Genomic DNA, 18772 nt, shown 5'->3' with positions numbered 1-18772 from the left:
CTCAGTTACCCTAGCTGCTTTTTGGCCTTGCCGTACCTTCCTGTGTACCTCTTCGATGGTACTCTTCTGTTATTTACAGTGTTCGTCTTTGTTACCTGCTGGTACTTTCTGGCCAAGCTGCAACTTTGAGAAAAATGGCCCTGTTAGCTTGGAAGTACCACATTTAATCAGTTCTGTCTATACAGCACTCCATGACCTAACACAGCTTTTATGAGCAAAGATGAGAACACACAGCTCCAAGTTGCCCTGAATTGAAGAAGTGGCGCTGTTCATCAATCACAAGTTTGTGCTCCTCAGTTTACATGATCATTTTTCTGATTCCTGATGAGAATTTTGCATTTCTGCCCACTATTTCAGCCTTCACAGAAACAGATTAGCAGAGTCAAGCCCCTCAAGGACTTGGGTTTTCTAGTTATCCCTTTTAAAACTGCAATTTATTCAGTCAGATTCTTTTGGAAGATGAGGGAAAATTGAATTCTTCAGTATTGTCAATTAGGAATCTGCTCTCCTGGCAGATAAGTGTGTGTACTTAAGCAGGCGTTTCTTCAGGTTTCCAGTTTAGATATACCTAATATTTCTCTAGGTTCTTTCTGCAGTTGTAATCACACAGCTTTTTTTACATTTGCTACCCCACAAGAGTGTAGTTATGTTGGCAATTCTGGATGGAGGTGATCTTTATAATTTAGTTAACACTTGAGATTTTACTTGTTTTGGAAAAAAATGGTCAAGGTTTTGAGTAAACAATGGCACAAACTGTAAGAGGACAGAGCAATGAACAAGAAAATGGCTGTATGACCTTTCAGGCATGCCATATGTGTAATCATTAAATATACATCTATATATTTCATATTTGTATAATTCTACTCTGCCTTCTGTCAGTGACTGCCATGGGCTATATAGGGTACAATTTTACAAAAGACGGGGGTGGAGAGACAAAAGGGGTTCGGTGTGTTGCAGACTCTTTTTGGAAGCTTTGCTTTATCTTTGCTAGTCTACAGCTTAGATTGATGTCGGCATGTGCAGGAATAAGACAAGGGATTTCTGTCCTAAGTATCTGCAAGGTGTTCTGATGGTGTTTGAGATCTATACTTAGATGGGAATTCTTCCAGTGGAATGACCTTATAGAATAATCTTCAACCTCATCTAGTTGAAGATGTCCCTGCTCATTGCAGGAGGGGTTGGACTAGGTGACCTTTAAAGGTCCCTTCCAACCCAAACTGTTCTATGATTCTGTGAATAATTTGGGTAGGAAGGGACCTCTACAGGTCACTTGATTCAGCTCAGAGCAGAGCCAATTTAGATCAATTTAGGTTTTTCATATAAAACGTCTTGTTCCTTGCCTAGGAAGGAACGGAGAGTGGTTTATTGTGGCTTCAGAAAACCTGATTTCATAGTGTTACTGTTACAGCCAAGGATATTCCTACCAGTTTTATGTTGGTAGCATATGGATTTGAATACTCTCTAGGAGACTTCAGGTACTATGAGTCATTATCAGCATTTCTAACACCTCTGGATAAACCAAGAGCAAGTCTGGCCCCAAAACCATGCTGCTCTGTCTGAGCAGGTTGCATTAGTTCAGTCTTGGTAGATAAAGGCTTTTCCAAAATTTATGCTGAGATTGCTTAAAAATACTCCAGAGACTTTGTCAAAAAAAAACGAAAAACCTTTATGATTGGTGATATAGCCTTGGCCATATCTCATTTTAAAAAGTGCTGATGATATTATGGTACCTTTTTATGGAAAACTTGAACTTGAATTTTTATTAAAATGGTTAATTTAAAAGAAAAAACTTAACAATAACTAATCATTCAGCCATCAGCAATATTTCAAAACAATGGTGGCCATCTTATAGCAAATATCATTATTCTTCCTGGAGGCTGAACAATACCTGGTAATCGTGGTTCATCTTTCTTGGATATTTTACTTTTGATAGATTTTAAAGCAATATTCTGAGGTTGCAGTGACGTATATTTGAGGACTTCTAAAGTCTATATTCCCATATACTGCCTTTTCTCTCACCATAGTGTGACTTAGTATAATTACAATGTTGTTTGTCCCAACCTCTAAAGAGCTGAGAAGTATGCCTGTAGCCTGGTGATCAGCAGAGACCAAGACTCCCCCCCAGAATTGCCTGTGCCTTTAAAAAATTTCATATTTTTTGGTACCCCTTCCATTAGGATACTAAGAGCAGGTAGCAATGGATGCTCCATACTCCTCTGACATCTCGGGATCCATGGCCTGAGACCCAGGAGCAAAGATGTGTTTTTCTTCTAGCGTGACCTTGAAACTGGGATTCTGTCTCTAATACTGGTTTTGATGATTAAAGTTATACCAGTGATGGAGCCAGCACTGTATGGTAGCCATTGTAATGCTGTAGGAAGTTCCCACCTCAGTGCCAGATCCTCAGTAATACTATTCATGTCACCATTTTTGGATCTTTCCTCTAATACTTCAGTGTTTCATGTTCAGTTTTGCACAAGAGTGATAGAGATCAAACATGTCTCCTTACAGTAAGGTTGTGAACTGAAGAAATGGGAAGAATTTTGGCTTTGCTATACTCACCGTTAGTCCTGTAGAGGTTTTCAAATACCACTGTTGCACTCACTGCATACATCGCTCATGTTCAGTTCTTGAACTCTTTCCAACAGCAATATTAGTAACTCCAAATCTCCATGGACTGATTCATGGTGCATTTCTCTATCCCAACTCTGTAACTGTAGTTATTTTTCTAGTCATAATCCAGAGCTTCCCCAAGCTTCCCAGATGTGGTCAGAGATGAACTGTGAACATTCCACAGCTCCATCTGGGCTGGTTGGCACTCTTGTCTCTCTTCAGCTTAAGACCTCGGAGAAGGATCACATAGAATATTGCTGTCAGCTAGAACACTCACCGTACAGATAACACTCGTCCAAAATAAGCATAACCAGATTCGGAACAGACTTTAGCTTAAATATCCCTGAATATCCCTTTGGATCTTGTGGTCCTCCAGAGCATTAGTGTCTTCTCATGTTGCTCATTCTTGTCTGGAGATCGGGGGTGTGATGTGGGACACTGATTATTTGCTGGTGGTAATGCACAGAAGCTTTTGAAGAGAAGTGCCTAGGTGCTTATCAGAATTTTCAGTTAGCTCCCTCTGTATTTCTCAGATGCCTTCCACCTCCCACCCTTCCAGCCTTGGGACTTCTGGACCATCTGGTTGCTGCTGTTTGGGAGGAGCAGTCAGGAGGGTTGCAATACGCAATAGAACAGAAGAAGAATGATGCTTTTGTCCACAGCCCTCGCTCTGCAGCATAGGTGCTGGGCAAAAAGTCACAAAAGTATAAATGCGCAGAAATAATTCTTTAAGACAAGTAACATATCATTACCTTCCTCTTGCAGCTTGGAAGCAAGCCCGTAGCTGGGGCTTGTGAGATTAGCCGCTGGTCACTGTTATAATATTCCTGTGCTGCGCTGAATGACCGAGAGCTGACCAGCTGATTTTAAGCCCTGCCTTATGCTTAGACAATTTGTCTCTATATATAGTCTTTTGGCTGTGATGCTATTAACAAGCATGTGATTTTTTTAGGTCTTTTTCGTTAGTGACAGCTAGTCCTGTGCTCTGTAGATTTGTTTTTCCATTCCCTTCCAGCCTCTCGGGTCTGCTCTGTCAAGATGTCTCTTCTAGCAATAAGCAATCTTCTCCTCTCCCTTGATGATGGCGTAGCTTGTGCTTGGGGGGGGCTTTAGCTCCCTTGGCTTCTCCCCAGGATTGACCCTGCTGAGGATGTCGGAGACATGCTCTCTTCCCCTCATCTGGTGACGCCCTGGCTGGTGCTGTACGGGGTGTCTGTTCCCGTCCGTTTTGCTGGCGATAACCGAGCTCCTGCAGAATTCCAGCTCCTCTTTCCCCAGGCCCAACATGCGTGCTGGGTCTCTGCTCACCCTCTCCTCCTCCTGCTTCTCTGCTCCCTCCTCGGGAGCTACTGCCCAGCATGGTGCTGACCTCTTTCCCTCTCTCTTTGCCTGCACTGCTTGGATGCTGCTCTGACTCTCTCCTGTGTCATGGAAGGAGTGGATGCGTAGGGAGCGGGAGGCAGCCACGCAGCAACTTGAGGAGGAGGCAGAGGTGAGGAGCATGGTGGGAGGGGTTGAGAGTCACAGAGAAGGGCCGCAGCTGGACTTGAAGGCCGGAGAAGTCTCTCATTCCCTCATTCTGTTCTCCACTCCCTCCCCCCTCAAAAGACTTGACTTTTGGGCGTAAGAGAAGATACCAGAAATGAAAAAATCTGTAATGTGATTGAGGAAGGAATGGTGAAAAGCAGTGGCTAGAATTAGAAAGGCAGACAAATGCAAATAGGAAGCGAAATCAAATGGAATTATACAATGAGTGTGAGTTAAGGTAGCGAAAAGATACTGCAGAGGAATTGTAGATTTGCACTCTCAAATGTCTCCAAATCCAGACTGGAAGCCTTTCTGGATGCTATTTGGAGAAAACTGGTATGTATGTCACGTTCTCCTCTCCCCCTGTAAGGGAGCGGACGTGTGCGTGTTGGGGCAGGAGGAATGGTGGGGATCTGTGTACCAGTGGGTGACCGGGGCCCAGAACAACACGTTTTCTGCGGTATTTCTCAAGCCCGGTCTTTGTCATGGGTCCCCGTGGTTGCGTTTGGAACAATTCCAGGTTCATTTCCAGGCAATGAATGGGGACTTTCTGCAGAGTTTGGAGATAAGGCCTTGGTTATTACTAGGGGTGGTTTCCTTTTATTTGCTCTTTCTAGTTGATTTAGTTGACCTCTGGCCTGATCTCTTCCTGGTGTTTTTGTGTTTTTTTGCTCCCCCCCTTGCCCCTCTCCAGAATATCACCAGTGAACCCTTGAGACTGGACTATCGGACCCTGGCTGCTTTGCCCAGCAGTGGCTTACAGAGAGTCAATCGCACTGTAAGTGGGGGGCTGTTGAGATGTGGGTCCCTGCGTGGGGGAAGCCGTGGTTGTTCTCTTACCTGCCCTCTCCTCGTGCCCTGGTGTTGAGATGACAGTACTCTCTGCAGAGGAAAACGGGGAAGCAGAACTGCGGTAGACTTTGACACTGTCTGAAACAGGAGGTAGCCACAAAAGAAAGGTTAGAATAAGAAAATGAGGAGAGGAGAGAGCCAGGTCGCTTTCCATTTTGGAAGGGGAAGTGGCCTGTGTAATTGCCGAGATGCAGAAGGACGTGTCTCAAACAAGGCAGAAAGAACAGCCCAGCAGGAGAGAAGGATACATGCGAATGGGAGAGTGCAGGAGATTTATCATGGAAGGAAGCAACTACTGAAAGCTGCAGAGGAGGGAGGGGAAGATTCTTCCTGACACAGAAGATTTACAATGTTGTGTGCATAGCTTAGTTGTAAATTCATTGTGAATGGTGTTTAGAAAGAAGGAGGGATGCAGGGTGCTGATACCAAAAGTATTAAAAGAAGGTCAAGATCCGTCTAGGACTGCAAAAGGCAAAGTGACAGTGATTGCGTATCATGACTCAGCCCTGATAGCAGCCCTGGATGCTCCTGACCCTGTCACCTGCATTTCAGTCCCTGATATGTGGTGGCAGCTCAGCCAAGAGAAAATCCAGATTTCACAAGCTTCACAGATTACAAAGTCATCTGTCTCTCCTGTGTTTAAAATCTCACCTCACCTCTCCGTGTTTGCTTCCTTTGGTCATGTTTTATCTTCTCCGCATCATACCTATTCCACTGTCTTTCTGCCTGCTCCTTCACATACATCTCACTCTTCACCTCCATTCCTTTCCTCCTATTGCAGCAAGACCACCCTTTGCTGTCATCATCAGATTCTGCATTCCCATTCCATTGTTTCAGGATCATCTCTCCACCTCATTCCATCCAGACAGGTCTCCTCTCCTATTCATCTATCCTCTCGTCGACTTCAGGCCCTCTTGCTTTTCTGCTTTCAGACTGATTAGAGCCCTGCTTTGTCTCCAGCTTTGTCTCATTTTGTTCCTCCCCGTACTCCCCAGCTTTTGGGTTTTCTCTCCTGGCTGTTCACGCAGAAAAGTATTACCAGGAAAAGGTTTAACATATTTTTAGCATCTCTTAGTGTAACTTAGTAGCTGGAAACAAGGGGAGAGCCAGCCCCACGCAAGCAGCTGCCTCTTTGCTGGACAGCCCTAGTGTCTTCCAGAGCAGGGCAGCATTTGGGAACTGGTGCCTTAACAGTCCATGTCAGCCCAGGAATGCCTGGCACTGGAATGTGGGGCTGAACACGCTGGAATGCCGGGGTGTATGGGCGGCATCTATAAATGTCCCGTTTCAGGGGAAGGCCACTTGGTGCCCATGTTTATGTTTTTCCAGCTGTCATTTGCCCAGCCCTGTCTTTGCTCTGTTTGAAAAAAAAAGTCTGCCTAGATCGTGAGTGCAGGGAGATACGGGTTTCAAGGACAGCGAGGCTCTGGCATTCCTTTGGGAGCTGCACCTAGCCCATTTGGTGACTGCCTGGAAGACTCCGACATGGATCGGTTCGGCCAGCAGAAAAGCTTGCGGTTCCATTAACAGTCTATCTCCAGTCAGTCTGACTGGATTAAGATGACTAATGCTATTGCCCAGTTCCCATAGTATTTTTCTCTTTCTTCCTGTCTCTAGGCCAACTTTCTCACCACATACATTCTCCTCTAAACAGTGTCTACATATCTTTTGTTGCCGTATAGGTCCCTGCAGGGGAGCTGCAGGGCCTGCTGTTCTTCACGCTGTTGAACAGGGGGAAGTGCAGACCTCTGCTGTGACCGCTGTAGATTGCGGGTGGAATGAGGATTGCCCCAGAATTGCCCCTAAAGAAGGGGGCAGATGGCTGTCTGTCTCGGATTAATCTGTATTGCTGCGTATTGGTCCTTTTGTGAGCAAGATTTAACGAAGGCTCACTGAGATGCAAGCCTGTTTCGTTTGTATACTTGTAAAACCCCAGCTGAAAAATTCCAGTTGAAAGCTGCATGAGAATGCTCGTCTCAGTGATGCCCTCCAGCTGTGCCAGCTTCCCAGTAACTTGATGTCTGCAGAGTACCCGGTGCACTGCAATGTCTGGATACTGCCATCGCAGTAATAAAAGAGTATTATAGTTTGTCTTCTGCATAGTACAGGCTTCAAAACCATACCTACGAATGACTGCATCTAGCCATAGCAAAACATTTAAAATCTAGTTCTGCTTTCTGGACCATATAAGAAGTGGAGAGGATTTTGCATCTCTCAGTAGCGTGTCACCATGGTTAGTTAATTAACAATCTGTACTTTCTAGTCTGAATCTATTTCTCTTCAATTTCTAGCCGTTGATTCTTTCTCTGTACTTGTTCATGAGATTTAAAATTAGATTTGTTTCAGTGTCTGGGGCAAAGTGATGGATCAGAACTGCAAATGCATTTCTTCTGTATTTGCCTTGGAGGATGCAGGGTAAAACATGATTGTGCTGTCTGCTAGACTGGGGAGGGACAGAGGCAAGGCTGGGAAAAGCACACTGCATTGCCAGAATCTTTACTTACCCAAAATAGAAATTGTTGCTTGTCTGATAAAAATAGCCCACTGTGGAGTAGAGGGAGCGAGGCATCCTGCACTGGAATACACTGCTGCAGGAGAAGCGCTGGAGATTAAAGCGAGGGGTAGATGAAGCTCAGTTCCAATCATGTCCATGAACAAAATAGGGATTGGGGCTCCCCATGGACTATCAGACTTCGTGCAGTCTTGGTGAGATGCCCATCTCCACAGTGCCCTAAAAGTGTTGTTTACTTTTTCCCTTTGTGCGAAGCAAAATAGGCCTTGGTGGTGAGATGTACCTGGAACCCAGGCTGGTCAGTGTTTGTGCTCTTCTGCTTGGCAGGGGAAAGCGGCAGTGGTGTCGGAGGCGCTTGGCTGTAGGACCCACCACCCCACTCGCGGTGGTGGATTGCTGGCAGTGTTTTCATTACAGCATCCCCAATGAACAAATAACGTTCCTGAAAGTACTTTTTGCCTGGCATAATTGTATGTGCACCAGAGCTCTTGGTAGCGTGCTTCATGGCACTCTGGGAAAAGAAGGTTGGAATTTGGGGTTTTTTTTGTTTGGGTTGTTTTGGTAGGGTTTTTTAACATTGGAAAGTCACATAGCTACAATAGCAAAATTTCTAAGGGTAGCACAGGCTTCACTGTCTGAAGAAATATGATATGAGCCAGGGCTCTGCCAACCACTGCTTTAGGTTGGGATGGGGTTGAAGGGTTAGGGGAGGGCCTTAGAAATTCCTGAGCCTCTCAGCTGCCATTGTAGTCACCAGCCCACCCAGCCCTTGAGAGCTATTTTTGTGAATGCTGCCATGACACAGGAGTTGGAGAATGTGCTCTGAGCAGAAGAGGTCTTTTTGCTCCCTGGCAGGCACTTGGATAAAAGGAGATTTGATCATTGCTCTCTGATTATCTCTGCTTCCCTGAAGAAGGCTTTGGCTGGGGTCACAAACTCTGTAGTATTAAAAGAGGAAAGGTCAGTGCTTCGTCTTGGATGGGTACAGTTGAGCCTAGGCAGGACTGGAGCTCTGTTTCAGTCCTGCCTGCAGGAAGAGCGCTCAAAGAGACCTGTGCTCTCTTAGCTGTTACTTTAGCTCTCCGTTACTTGTTGGTGTGTATTTTGGTGAAGTGGGGCCATAAAAGCATGTTTGCCCATGCCGGTGTGATGGAAGTGCATGGGGTAGACAATATGGTGATAACTGTTTAACTGTGTGGACGTGCATTGGAGCAAGGTGAGAGGTGTTATTCTGCGTGACAGTGCTGGAACTATTTGAAAGTATGCTGGGGTAAGACAGCTGATGTTTGGCCGTGTGATGGTGGAGTTGAATTGAGGATGTGCTGCAGTGAGATGGGAGAGGTTGTGTGCTCGTGCAGGTTTTAGCAATCAATTTTGCTAGAGAGCAACAGCGTTACTGGTGAGCTGCTGAAATGCAGGCTGGAATGTGTATGGGAGCTGGAGAAGTGGAGGGAGTGCGCTTGTGCCTGTCAACTGTTTGGTGTACGTATTGCATGCTGACAGCAAGGTCCTCTCTTGGAAGCAGCATTCGAGATCACAAAATTGGTAGTAGAGTAGAAGAGAGGGAAGGGATGGTCGTGTGGTCCTTAGTGCTGGAATTCTTCTCTCCCCTGTCCTTCAGCATCAGCAGCTGCTCTGTATTTTCTCCCTCCTCTCCTTTACTCCGTTCTCCTTATTTCTTTCTGATCCTTTTGTTTTCCTCTCAGCTTGTTCATCATTGTTACAATAAAGCCAGCTCCAGAATGGAGGGCGACTGCACTGTGCTGTCTCTGCCAGTGGCACGGGACAGCCGGGATTCATACCCAGAAACAGCTGCAGGCCCCATCATCGGAAGCGTGGCTGGCCTTCCTCAGGACTCTGCATCGCCTGACAAGTGCGCGAGCGGGGCAGAAAAGCCCCAGCTAGACAAGCAGGATCCCTCTGGTTGCCCCTTGTCCCAGGACCAGATGCCAAAGACGCCAGAGCAAGAGTGTATGATCGACTCTCAGCCGATCCTCTTCAGCGAGAACCCCTTTGTGGTGGCGAACCGCAAGGGGAAAGCAGCAGGCAAGGCTTGTCTGGGGGGCCCGCCCCTGGGCTATGGCAGGGGGGGAGTGCTGAAGACCAACCTTTACTCCAAGGCAAGCAGTCCCACGGCATGCTGTGTGTGGCATGCAGTCACGCAGTTAAAGCCACCCGCGTTCTACTAAACCCCTGTGCATGCACCGGGACCCCAGATGCCAGGCAGCACGGGGCCTGTGCGGGGGTTGGTCCCTCCTAACACGTGCTTCTCCAGTGTTGCGTGCAGTTGACAGTCAGGAAATTGTCTTCCAGCCACTAATGCACCCAGTTCTTGCCAAGCGTGCATGCTGCTCAGCCCCTCTTTCAGGGGAGGCAGTGATGTCAGGCGACGTCCCCAACGTCCCTCTGGGCGGGCGAGCGTCGGGCTAGGAGCAGCAGTGTTTCCTGTCTGCGGTGGTTGTGAGTGGGGAGCCGGCAGGGCTTGCAGAAGAATGGTGGTGGTGTCACACTTGGATGTCTGGGCCTGAACAAACCCAGCCATTTTTAGACTGCTGAAAACTAAGCGGCAGTGCAGCTGACATAGTTAATCTACAGCCCAGGAGCATGCTGTTCCTTGAAGTGACACATTTCAGTACATCTAGACTTTCAGATTTCAAGGGAGAACTTTGCTTTCTGCTCTGGGAAATCTGTTTGTATTTAACTTTCTCACTGTTGCACAGGAAACCTGTGGCAGAGCAAGGACTAGACCCAAAGATATTATGTACCAGATTAGCACCACACCACTCTCCCCTTCTTCCTTCCTCAGCCTTTCGGGAGGTCTGAAAAGCAAGAGAAGCAAAACAACTGCAAACAAACAACCCACACACACAGAAGAAAAACCAACCAAACAAAACAACCCCCAGCTGTAGTTCTCTTAAATGTTTTTAGCCTAGTTCCTTGGTGAGAATTTGCCTTTCACAGATGTGTAGGCAGATAAGCATAGAGCAGGGCATGTGGTTGAATCTCTGTAACCTCTCAGTATATTAAAAGTCAAAGGCTGTGGTTTGGACATTATAGGCATCCAGCTTTAGAGCTCAAAAGATCAAAAAAGCAGCGGTCACAAAGCACTGACCCTTTTTGAAGGTAGACTTTATGCCAGATCAGCCATCATCGGCTGGAGGTGGGTGTCATAGTTAGCTGGAGCTAATCTAATTCCACGTTGCTGTCAAAAAGGATCAGTTGCCCTTGTCTGCTTGTTCTCCTCCTATATGCTGACAGCAGAACTGGAGCAGTCGTGTCAGCTGGGCTAGGGAGCTGAGGTCCCTGAAAGACTATTGTAGAACAGCTTCTTGGTTGGGGATTGGTAACTGCATGTGCTGGCACGCGGGAAGACTTGGATAGCGGTAGCCAGAAGCAGGCTGAGCAAGAACACTCTTTGCGGTGGAGGCATGGATCAGTTGGTGCTGCCACCTTCTCTGTCATTACAGTGCTAAGAAGGAACAGATGGGTTTTGTGCTCTAATATAAACTTCAGATCACATCTCCTGGCTTGGTCAGTAGAAATACCATTGCCCAAGGCTGACTTGAATCAAATTAACATGATTCGCTGGTGCATGGGTATGGTATTAATGATTGCGGAACCCTACATTTGCTTAAACAGTTCTCTAAATCCCAAATGACCTGTTTCCATCTTTAGGCATCTAAAATACTTTTTAAATCGTGCTCCTTAATCCTGTGGACAGACTGCAGGTAATTATTGGGACTCTGCTCTCTTGTTGTAGCTGTTGGGGCTGGCTGTAGGCTGGCTCAGCCTGAGCGTTGGGCTGATGGGGCCCATCTGTCAGAGAAGGGGAAGAGCATCTTCAGTCACAGGCTTGCCAAGCTGGTGAAGAGGGCTTTAAGCTAAAGTTGCCGGGGGAGGGGAACCTCAATCCATCCCACTCCTACCAGTTTGATGCCAGTGCCAGCAATAGATGCCCAGAGCCTGGAGGAGGATCACAGGTCAGCAGGAGAGCACCTGAAGAGCAGCACAAAGGAACTCCAGCCAGTAAGTCAGCTTCATGGGGGGCCCAACTTAAGTGCCTCTATGCAAACACACGTAGCATGGGGAATAAACGAGAGGAGTTAGAGACGTGCGCACGCAGACGTGGAGGGGCTCCTGTGACTGGAGTGTTGGAATGAAAGGATACAGGCTCTTTAGGAAGGACAGGCAGGGGAGACGAGGAGGGGGTGTTGCCCTCTATGTCGGGGACCAGCTGGAGTGCATGGCACTCTGCCTGGGGATGGATGAGGAGCTGACCAAGAGCTTATGGGTCAGGATTAAAGGGAGGGCAGGGACAGGTGACATTATAGAGGGGGTCTGCTACAGGCCACCCGACCAGGAAGACTGAGCGGATGAGGCCCTCTATCAACAGATAGGAGCAGCCTCATCTTCACAAGCCCTGGTCCTCATGGGGGACTTCAACCAGCCCGATATCTGTTGGAGGGACGGCAGGGCAGAAGCAATCCGGGAGGTTCCTGGCATGCGTCAATGATAACTTCCTTCTCCAAGTGACAGAGGAGCCAACGAGGAGAGGCGCTATGCTGGACCTTGTTCTCACCACCAAGGAGGGGCTGATGAAGCTCAAGGGCAGCCTTGGCTGCAGTGACCATGAAACGGTGGAGTTCAAGATCCCTAGGGCAGCGAGGAGGGCGCACAGCAAGCTCACTACCCTGGACTTCAGGAGAGCAGACTTTGGCCTCTGCAGGGATCTGCTTGGTAGAGTGGCACGGGATAAAGCCCTGGAGGGAAGAGGGGCCCAAGAAAGCTGGTTAATATTCAAGGATCACCTCCTTCAAGCTCAGGAGCGATGCACCCCAACAAAGAGGAAGTCAGGCAGAAACACCAGGAGGCCTGCATGGATGAACAAGGAGCTCCTGGACAAACTCAAACACAAAAAGGAAGCCTACAGAGGGTGGAAGCAAGGACAGGTAGCCTGGGAGGAACACAGACAAATTGTCCGAGCAGCCAGGAATCAGGTTAGGAAAGCTAAAGCCCTGATGGAATTAAATCTGGCCAGGGATGTGAAGGGCAACAAGAACAGCTTCTATAGGTCCGTTGGTAATAAAAAGACCACTAGGGAAAATGTGGGCCCTCTCCGGAAGGAAACAGGAGACCTGGTTACCTGGGATATGAAGAAGGCTGAGGTACTCAATGACTTTTTTGCTGTGGTCTTCACCGGCACGTGCTCAAGCCTCACCGCCCAAGTCGCAGAAGGCAAAGGCAGAGACTGGGAGAATGAAGAGCCGCCCACTGTAGGAGAAGATCAGGTTCGAGACCATCTAAGGAACCTGAAAGCGCACAAGTCCATGGGACCTGATGAGATGCATCCGTGGGTCCTGAGGGAACTGGCAGATGAAGCTGCTAAGCCACTATCCATCACATTTGAGAAGTCATGGCAGTCCGGTGAAGTTCCCGCTGACTGGAAAAGGGGAAACATAACTCCCATTTTTAAAGGGGGGAAAAAAGGAAGACCTGGGGAACTCCAGGCCAATCAGTCTCACCTCTGTGCCCGGCAAGATCGTGGAGCAGATCCTCCTGGAAACTATGCTAAGGCACATGGAAAATAAGGAGGTGGTTGGTGACAGCCAACATGCCTTCACTAAGGGCAAATTCTGCCTGACAAATTTGGTGGCCTTCTACCACGGGGTTACAGCGTTGGTGGGTAAGGGAAGAGCAACTGATGTCATCTACTTGGGCCCGTGCAAACCTCATGAGGTTCAACAAGGCTAAGTGCAAGGTCCTGCATCTTGGATCAGGGCAATCCCAAGCACAAATACAGGCTGGGTGGAGAATGGATTGAGAGCAGCCCTGGAGAGAAGGACTTGGGGGTGTTGATTGATGCGAAGCTCAACATGACCCGGCAATGTGCGCGTGCAGCCCAGAAAGCCAAGCATATCCTGGGCTGCATCCAAAGAAGCATGGCCAGCAGGTCGAGGGAGGTGATTCTCTCCCTCTACTCCGCTCTCGTGAGACCTCACCTGGGGTACTGTGCACAGCTCCCAACACAAGACCCCCCCAACACAAGAAGGACATGGACCTGTTGGAGCGAGTCCAGAGGAGGGCCCCAAAGATGATCAGAGGGCTGGAGCACCTCTCCTATGAAGACAGGCTGAGAGAGTTGGGGTTGTTCAGCCTGGAGAAGAGAAGGGTCCAGGAAGCAGCCTTCCAGTAGGGGCCTACAAGAAAGCTGGAGAAGGGCTTTTTACAGGGGTATGTAGTGATAGGACAAGGGGTAATGACTTTAAGCTGAAAGAGGGTAGATTTAGATTAGATATAGGGAAGAAATTCTTCACTATGAGGGTAGTGAGGCACTGGAACAGGTTGCCCAGAGAAGTTGTGGATGCCCCATCCCTGGAAGTGTTCCAAGGCCAGGCTGGATGGGTCTTTGAGCAACCTGGTCTAGTGGAAGGTGTGCCTGACCATAGCAGTGGAGTTGGAACTAGATTATCTTTAAGGTCCCTTCAAACCCAAACTATTCTATGGTTCTATAGGTTCCTGTGGAAGGGGCGAGAGCCCTGTCTTTCCTGTGCTCTGTGCTGCTCATAAAAGTCTTACCAGTAGGCCAACAGCAATGGATGTGGCTGGGGATGAATCTTGTCTCGTTCAGTTGGGAGTGGCTTTTTTTGCTCAGTGTCTGTACAAGAGGAGGTTTGCCCAGACTGTGGCCCAGTCTGAGCCTTCTTGAGGGCTGAAGAGAAGTTAGGGGGAGAGGTTTCCTGGGGATGTCTTACAAGGCAGAAGGCTTTAACCTGATTCAGTTGGCCTTGCAGGGCGTTTGGATATGATCTCAGTTCCAATGTTTAATGTCGTTCTCTTGCTGTTTCTAACGCTTTTTGTAAGTTTCTGCCATGTGACAGCTGCTGTTGGGCCCAATGCTAACTCCACTCTCGCGGTGAGGTGGTCCATGGTTGGCCTCGGGCTGGATGTCGGTGATCTCCCTTGCCTCGTGGCCTCACTGCTAAGGGAGAGGCATGGAAGTTGCTGCTGTACAGGAACTATCTAGCTTTGTCTTCTCTCTTTCAGGCTCCTGTGGGCGAGTCTGGGACAGGAAATTCCAGGCGTGAAACCCCCTTTTCTCCTAGTAATCAGCAGGTGAGACTGCCCCCAGGTCAGGCAACATGGGGAAAGGCAGGGAGGCATGCTTCCAGGGCAAGGTGGCACCAGGGCAGACAGGCAGAGAAAGCCGAGCATGATTTCCATCCGTGAGAGGGACGCCTTTGAGGTGGAAGGGTATCCATCTCAGGAGGCAACTAGAGAACTAGGGGAAGAACTCTGCTCTTTCAAAATATCTCAGAGACCCGGGAGTATAATTAGCTAGTCATAAACTCGGTGGAAAGTTACTGCTCTGAGGGGTAACTTAATTTGCAGGGTAATGAGCAGGGGAGCACCTAGAGTGACTATAAAATGGTAGTTGTCTCTCTTTTTTGAGAATGGCCTCACCAATACCTTATACAGAGACTATTTAATTCTGGCAATTGGTATGTGAGAAGAAATGGAGAGGTCGGGATTTGCAGAATCATCTCAGGTCGGTAAACAAGCGCTACTCAGTCTCCCAGAGAGATCCCTAGTTCTGTTTGCGATGCTGCTGGCAACCCACATCAGCTGTTCAGAAAAAACCTGAAGGATCCTGCAGCAGACAATTATAGGTTAGCCTACCCTTAGGGAATGATTTTCTAAAACTAGGCCAGCTTTCACTCTGAAGTGGGAAGTTTCTTTATTTCTTGTAACTTTTGATATTTTGTTTTGTTTTGTTTTTGGTAAGCATTACCTATTCTCACTAGCCGTTCTTATTTCTCCTATCAACTCTGATCTTTCTTTTAAATCTTGCTAAGTTTTTTATTTCACTTTTCATCCTGTGGCAGTAGGTTTCACAAGTTAGTTGAGCCTTTTGAAGTTAAATACTCTTAAATGGATTTTTAAAATTTTTCCTTCACAGTCAAGTTACTGGTTTTTATATTAGGGGGCTGGAATGAACTGAAAATTGTACTCCATCCTTAGTTATTTGTGTCTGTTGCATTCCTTTTGGAGCGCAACTGCTCTCAAACTATTTGTCCCACTGGCTCTGGCACCTACCTGATCTTCAGCTGAGTCATTTCAGTTCTCTAAGCTGGACAAAAGCTGCCTGCTTTTTTGCTAGGTTAGTTCAGCTTAGCGAGATGAATTGCATCACCTTGGGGTGAGGTGACAGTTAACACTGACTCAGGAGAAGGGTCAGGACCCTGTGGCTGGGAGTAGCGAACAGGACAGCGGAGCTGTAGTGAGCAACAGTTTGGTCTATCTTCTATTGCTTCCTTGGCCTATCTTGCATTTCTCTCAGTTCTTGGATCCTTTGAAACTGAGTGATCACCAGGGACACAGTAAGATTAGAAGAAGATACTATTTATTATAGTAATGCTATTTCAATGCTTTTCTGTTCCAGCTGCATATGTTTACTTATTTGCTTTTCTGACAGCAGTTGCATACTGATTGGAGGTTTATTTTGGGCTGTTTGTCAGTAAGTTTTCCTTTTACCACAAGTGCAAATTTTCTTTGAGATTGGGTTCTTTCTATCTAGAAGGAATGGGGTGGGGATGATACTCCTCATTGTACAGCAGAAAGAGATCTAGATATCGATTTGCACTGTCTTTAAAGATCCTCAGCTCTCAGCTGAAAAAGAAGCCCAAATCTCAAAGGGTGGCCATGTGGCTGCTCATAGAATGATTTAGGATGGAAGGTCTGGTCTAAGACCACACTCAGAGCAGGTCCAATTAGATCAGGTTACTCAAGGCCATGTCCAGTTAAATTTTGAACACCTCTAGAGATGGAAAGTCTACATCTTTCTAGATGCCAGCTCCAATATTTGGCTACTCTCATTGTGATTTTTTTTTTTTTTGGTAAAAATTTGTATTTGGATGGAAAGTCCCTTGTTCCAATTTGTCATAGGCAACTTTTGTAGTACCCCTGATGTTTTTGTTTATCAGTGTTTTGGCGTTGGAGGCTCAGTGCCAATGTCCTTGCCACTAGCAGCTCTCTGGCTATAATGCCATCTGCTCTTCTAATTCGGGATGGGCTTGCTCAGTAATAAGTTGTTTGTCTTTAGAGTCTAATGGTTTGTCATTATCCAATTCCTGTGGCAACAGTGACCGTTTTGTCTTCTCATAGCAGTCACTGCTCTGACAGTGGAAACTTTCCAGGTGAAACTGTTCATGCTCTCCTCCATGGGCTCTGAGGAGAATAAACAAGGTCTCACTAATGCATTCTATGAAGTTAAGAGCACCCAGGAGCATTTTTGCAGATGCAGGCATTTGCATTTCCAATTTTAAGTTGGATGTCTCAAATTCCCCGTTATGTAGCACTTGCTGTAATTTGTAGTCTATTCTATCACTTCAGGTTTTTTGTATTATGAATTCTCTGTAGCTTGAGAAACATACTGAATAATCTATACAGCTTTTTTCTTGTTTTTCTCTTTTATCTCTCTGTTCAGAGATGCATATGCCATGAGAGATTCCATTAATTTCTTAAAGCATTTATAGCCAATTTCATGACTTTGTCCTTTATTTTAGCCTTTTAAGGTCTTCAGCAGGTTTGCTCACTGCTTTCATTTCTGATATCCAGTGTGTGTGTCATTTTGATAGCCTTTTTTCGTTACTTGGTCTATGGCTGTTACGAGTTAGTGACTCTGGCAGTTGTTCTTGAAGATGCCTTGGTGTCGCGTTGCTGAGCCGTTGGTCTTGCTAGTGGCATTCTCAGCCCCGCATTCTGTCACAGTTACATGATGCAATGCTTTCGAATCAGAGCCTTCCGCAGCAGTCTCCTGGATGTCAGGTAAGGCTGTATCTGGTAGATTTAGCTCTCTCTGGACAATGAATGTTACACAAAATGGAACAGGTCCAGCAGATGATACTGAAGGACACAGGGCAATCCGTAGCCTTGTGGCTGGTGCATTTTCTGGGGATTCAGGAGACTTGACCTTCAGATTGTTGTTCCGCAGTAGAATTTCCAAGGCATTGCATCTCTAATTCTCTGCCGCCATCTATTTTTAATGTAAATTCTTTGGTTTTGACATCTTGTAGTCCAACCAGAATTTGTAGGCTTATTTCAGAGCTCTCGGGGAATTATTGAGAGAAGTTGGATCCTTTGTCCTGAGGCTGGTGTCATGATGGCCTCGCCTGGCCTTGAGTTCTGCAAGCTGCTGGTGGGGGAGGAAGCGGGTGGCGGGAGGAAGGAGGTGTCTGTGGTGGGTCTGTGCGCGCGTGCCAAGGAGGGCAGAGGGGCCTTCTCCGTGGCAGGCGGCGAGGAGCTATGGGACACTGACAGCTCTGGGTAACCGCAGCCTCTGTGCTGGGAAAAGTGCTTGTCAGCCTCTCACGCAGAAAACCCGGTCTCTTCGTTTTCTCTCCCGTTCTCTCCCCCGACGATCCTCCCTGGCGTTGCCCCTCTCCAGACGCCTGCAGCTCCTCGGCCTGCTCACCTGTCAGGCAGGGAGACCCGCTTCGTAAGTGCCTGTTGGCGTGCAGTGTGCGCTGCTGCTCCACGCCGCTCTCACCTGGCACCGCTGCTCTCGCCCTCCTCTGGCTCCGCGTTCCCCGGCTCTTGGGCTTGGTGCGCGCCGAGGGCTTGCTGCGGAGAGCAGCGCCCAGGGCAGCAGGCTGAGGCACGAGAGGCTGTTCCCTGCTGGCCACTGCTGAGATGGCATGCGTGAACGCTTCCTGGCAGAGAAGCTGTGGTGCTGGTGGCTTTGCTCAAGCTCAGTAGCAAGTGCAGGGGCAGGGGATGTAGGCAAGGGCCAGGACCAGCTGAGCTGGAGCAGAGACGGGGGCGGTGGGGATCGGTGCCTGGAGATGTGCAGAGAGAGTCGTGAGAGCCTTCTCACATAGCAGAGGAACTGGGAGAAGCTCTTGCGGGTGGGCTCTGGACTGCTCCCCACGTGAAGAAAAAGGTATGGTAGAGGGTAGTATGGGACTTGGGGGCTTTTCCCTGTACAGGGCGGGCAGCGGGGCAGGGGAGGGGTTCGGGTTGGGAGTTTTGTGTGGAGCAGAGTAAACTAAAGGCTTCCTGTATGGACTCCAAATTTACACCCGTATTTCTGTTTTCAGGCTTCCATTAACTTCATTACATCACAGGATGACAGTAAATCGGTAAGTACATCCGCCGTGAGACCTTATTGTAGTGTCCTATGTCCATTCTCCAGCACAGAGAGCTTGCCTCTTCCTTCTGCGTGTGCTCACTTCCAGCCCTGCAAGTCTCACTGTTGGCTCTTACACTGTC

The 18772-nt window shown here is 47.8% G+C and overlaps 1 protein-coding gene across 50 annotated transcripts in view; it reads left to right on the top strand.

The window, feature by feature from the left end:
* The window catches only part of SCRIB (scribble planar cell polarity protein), a 115235-nt gene that overhangs the window by 70183 nt on the left and 26280 nt on the right, over positions 1–18772 (top strand). For 15 of the 50 annotated variants that reach the window (XM_075140898.1, XM_075140927.1, XM_075140917.1 and 12 more), the window contains 5 exons: positions 4049–4105; positions 4835–4918; positions 14549–14617; positions 17949–17999; positions 18601–18642. In XM_075140898.1, the coding sequence (XP_074996999.1) occupies positions 4049–4105; positions 4835–4918; positions 14549–14617; positions 17949–17999; positions 18601–18642 (303 nt within the window). Of the gene's footprint in view, positions 1–4048; positions 4106–4439; positions 4778–4834; positions 4919–9210; positions 9625–12034; positions 12098–14548; positions 14618–17948; positions 18000–18600; positions 18643–18772 lie in introns of those variants that run through there. The other 35 variants (XM_075140912.1, XM_075140911.1, XM_075140930.1 and 32 more) reach the window with 17 other exon arrangements.

The sequence above is a fragment of the Calonectris borealis genome, chromosome 2, assembly GCF_964195595.1.
Source record: "Calonectris borealis chromosome 2, bCalBor7.hap1.2, whole genome shotgun sequence".
In the NCBI taxonomy this organism is placed as follows: domain Eukaryota; kingdom Metazoa; phylum Chordata; class Aves; order Procellariiformes; family Procellariidae; genus Calonectris; species Calonectris borealis.
The sequence above is the reverse complement of the archived record's forward strand: the minus strand, read 5'-3'. Positions and strand labels throughout refer to the sequence as shown.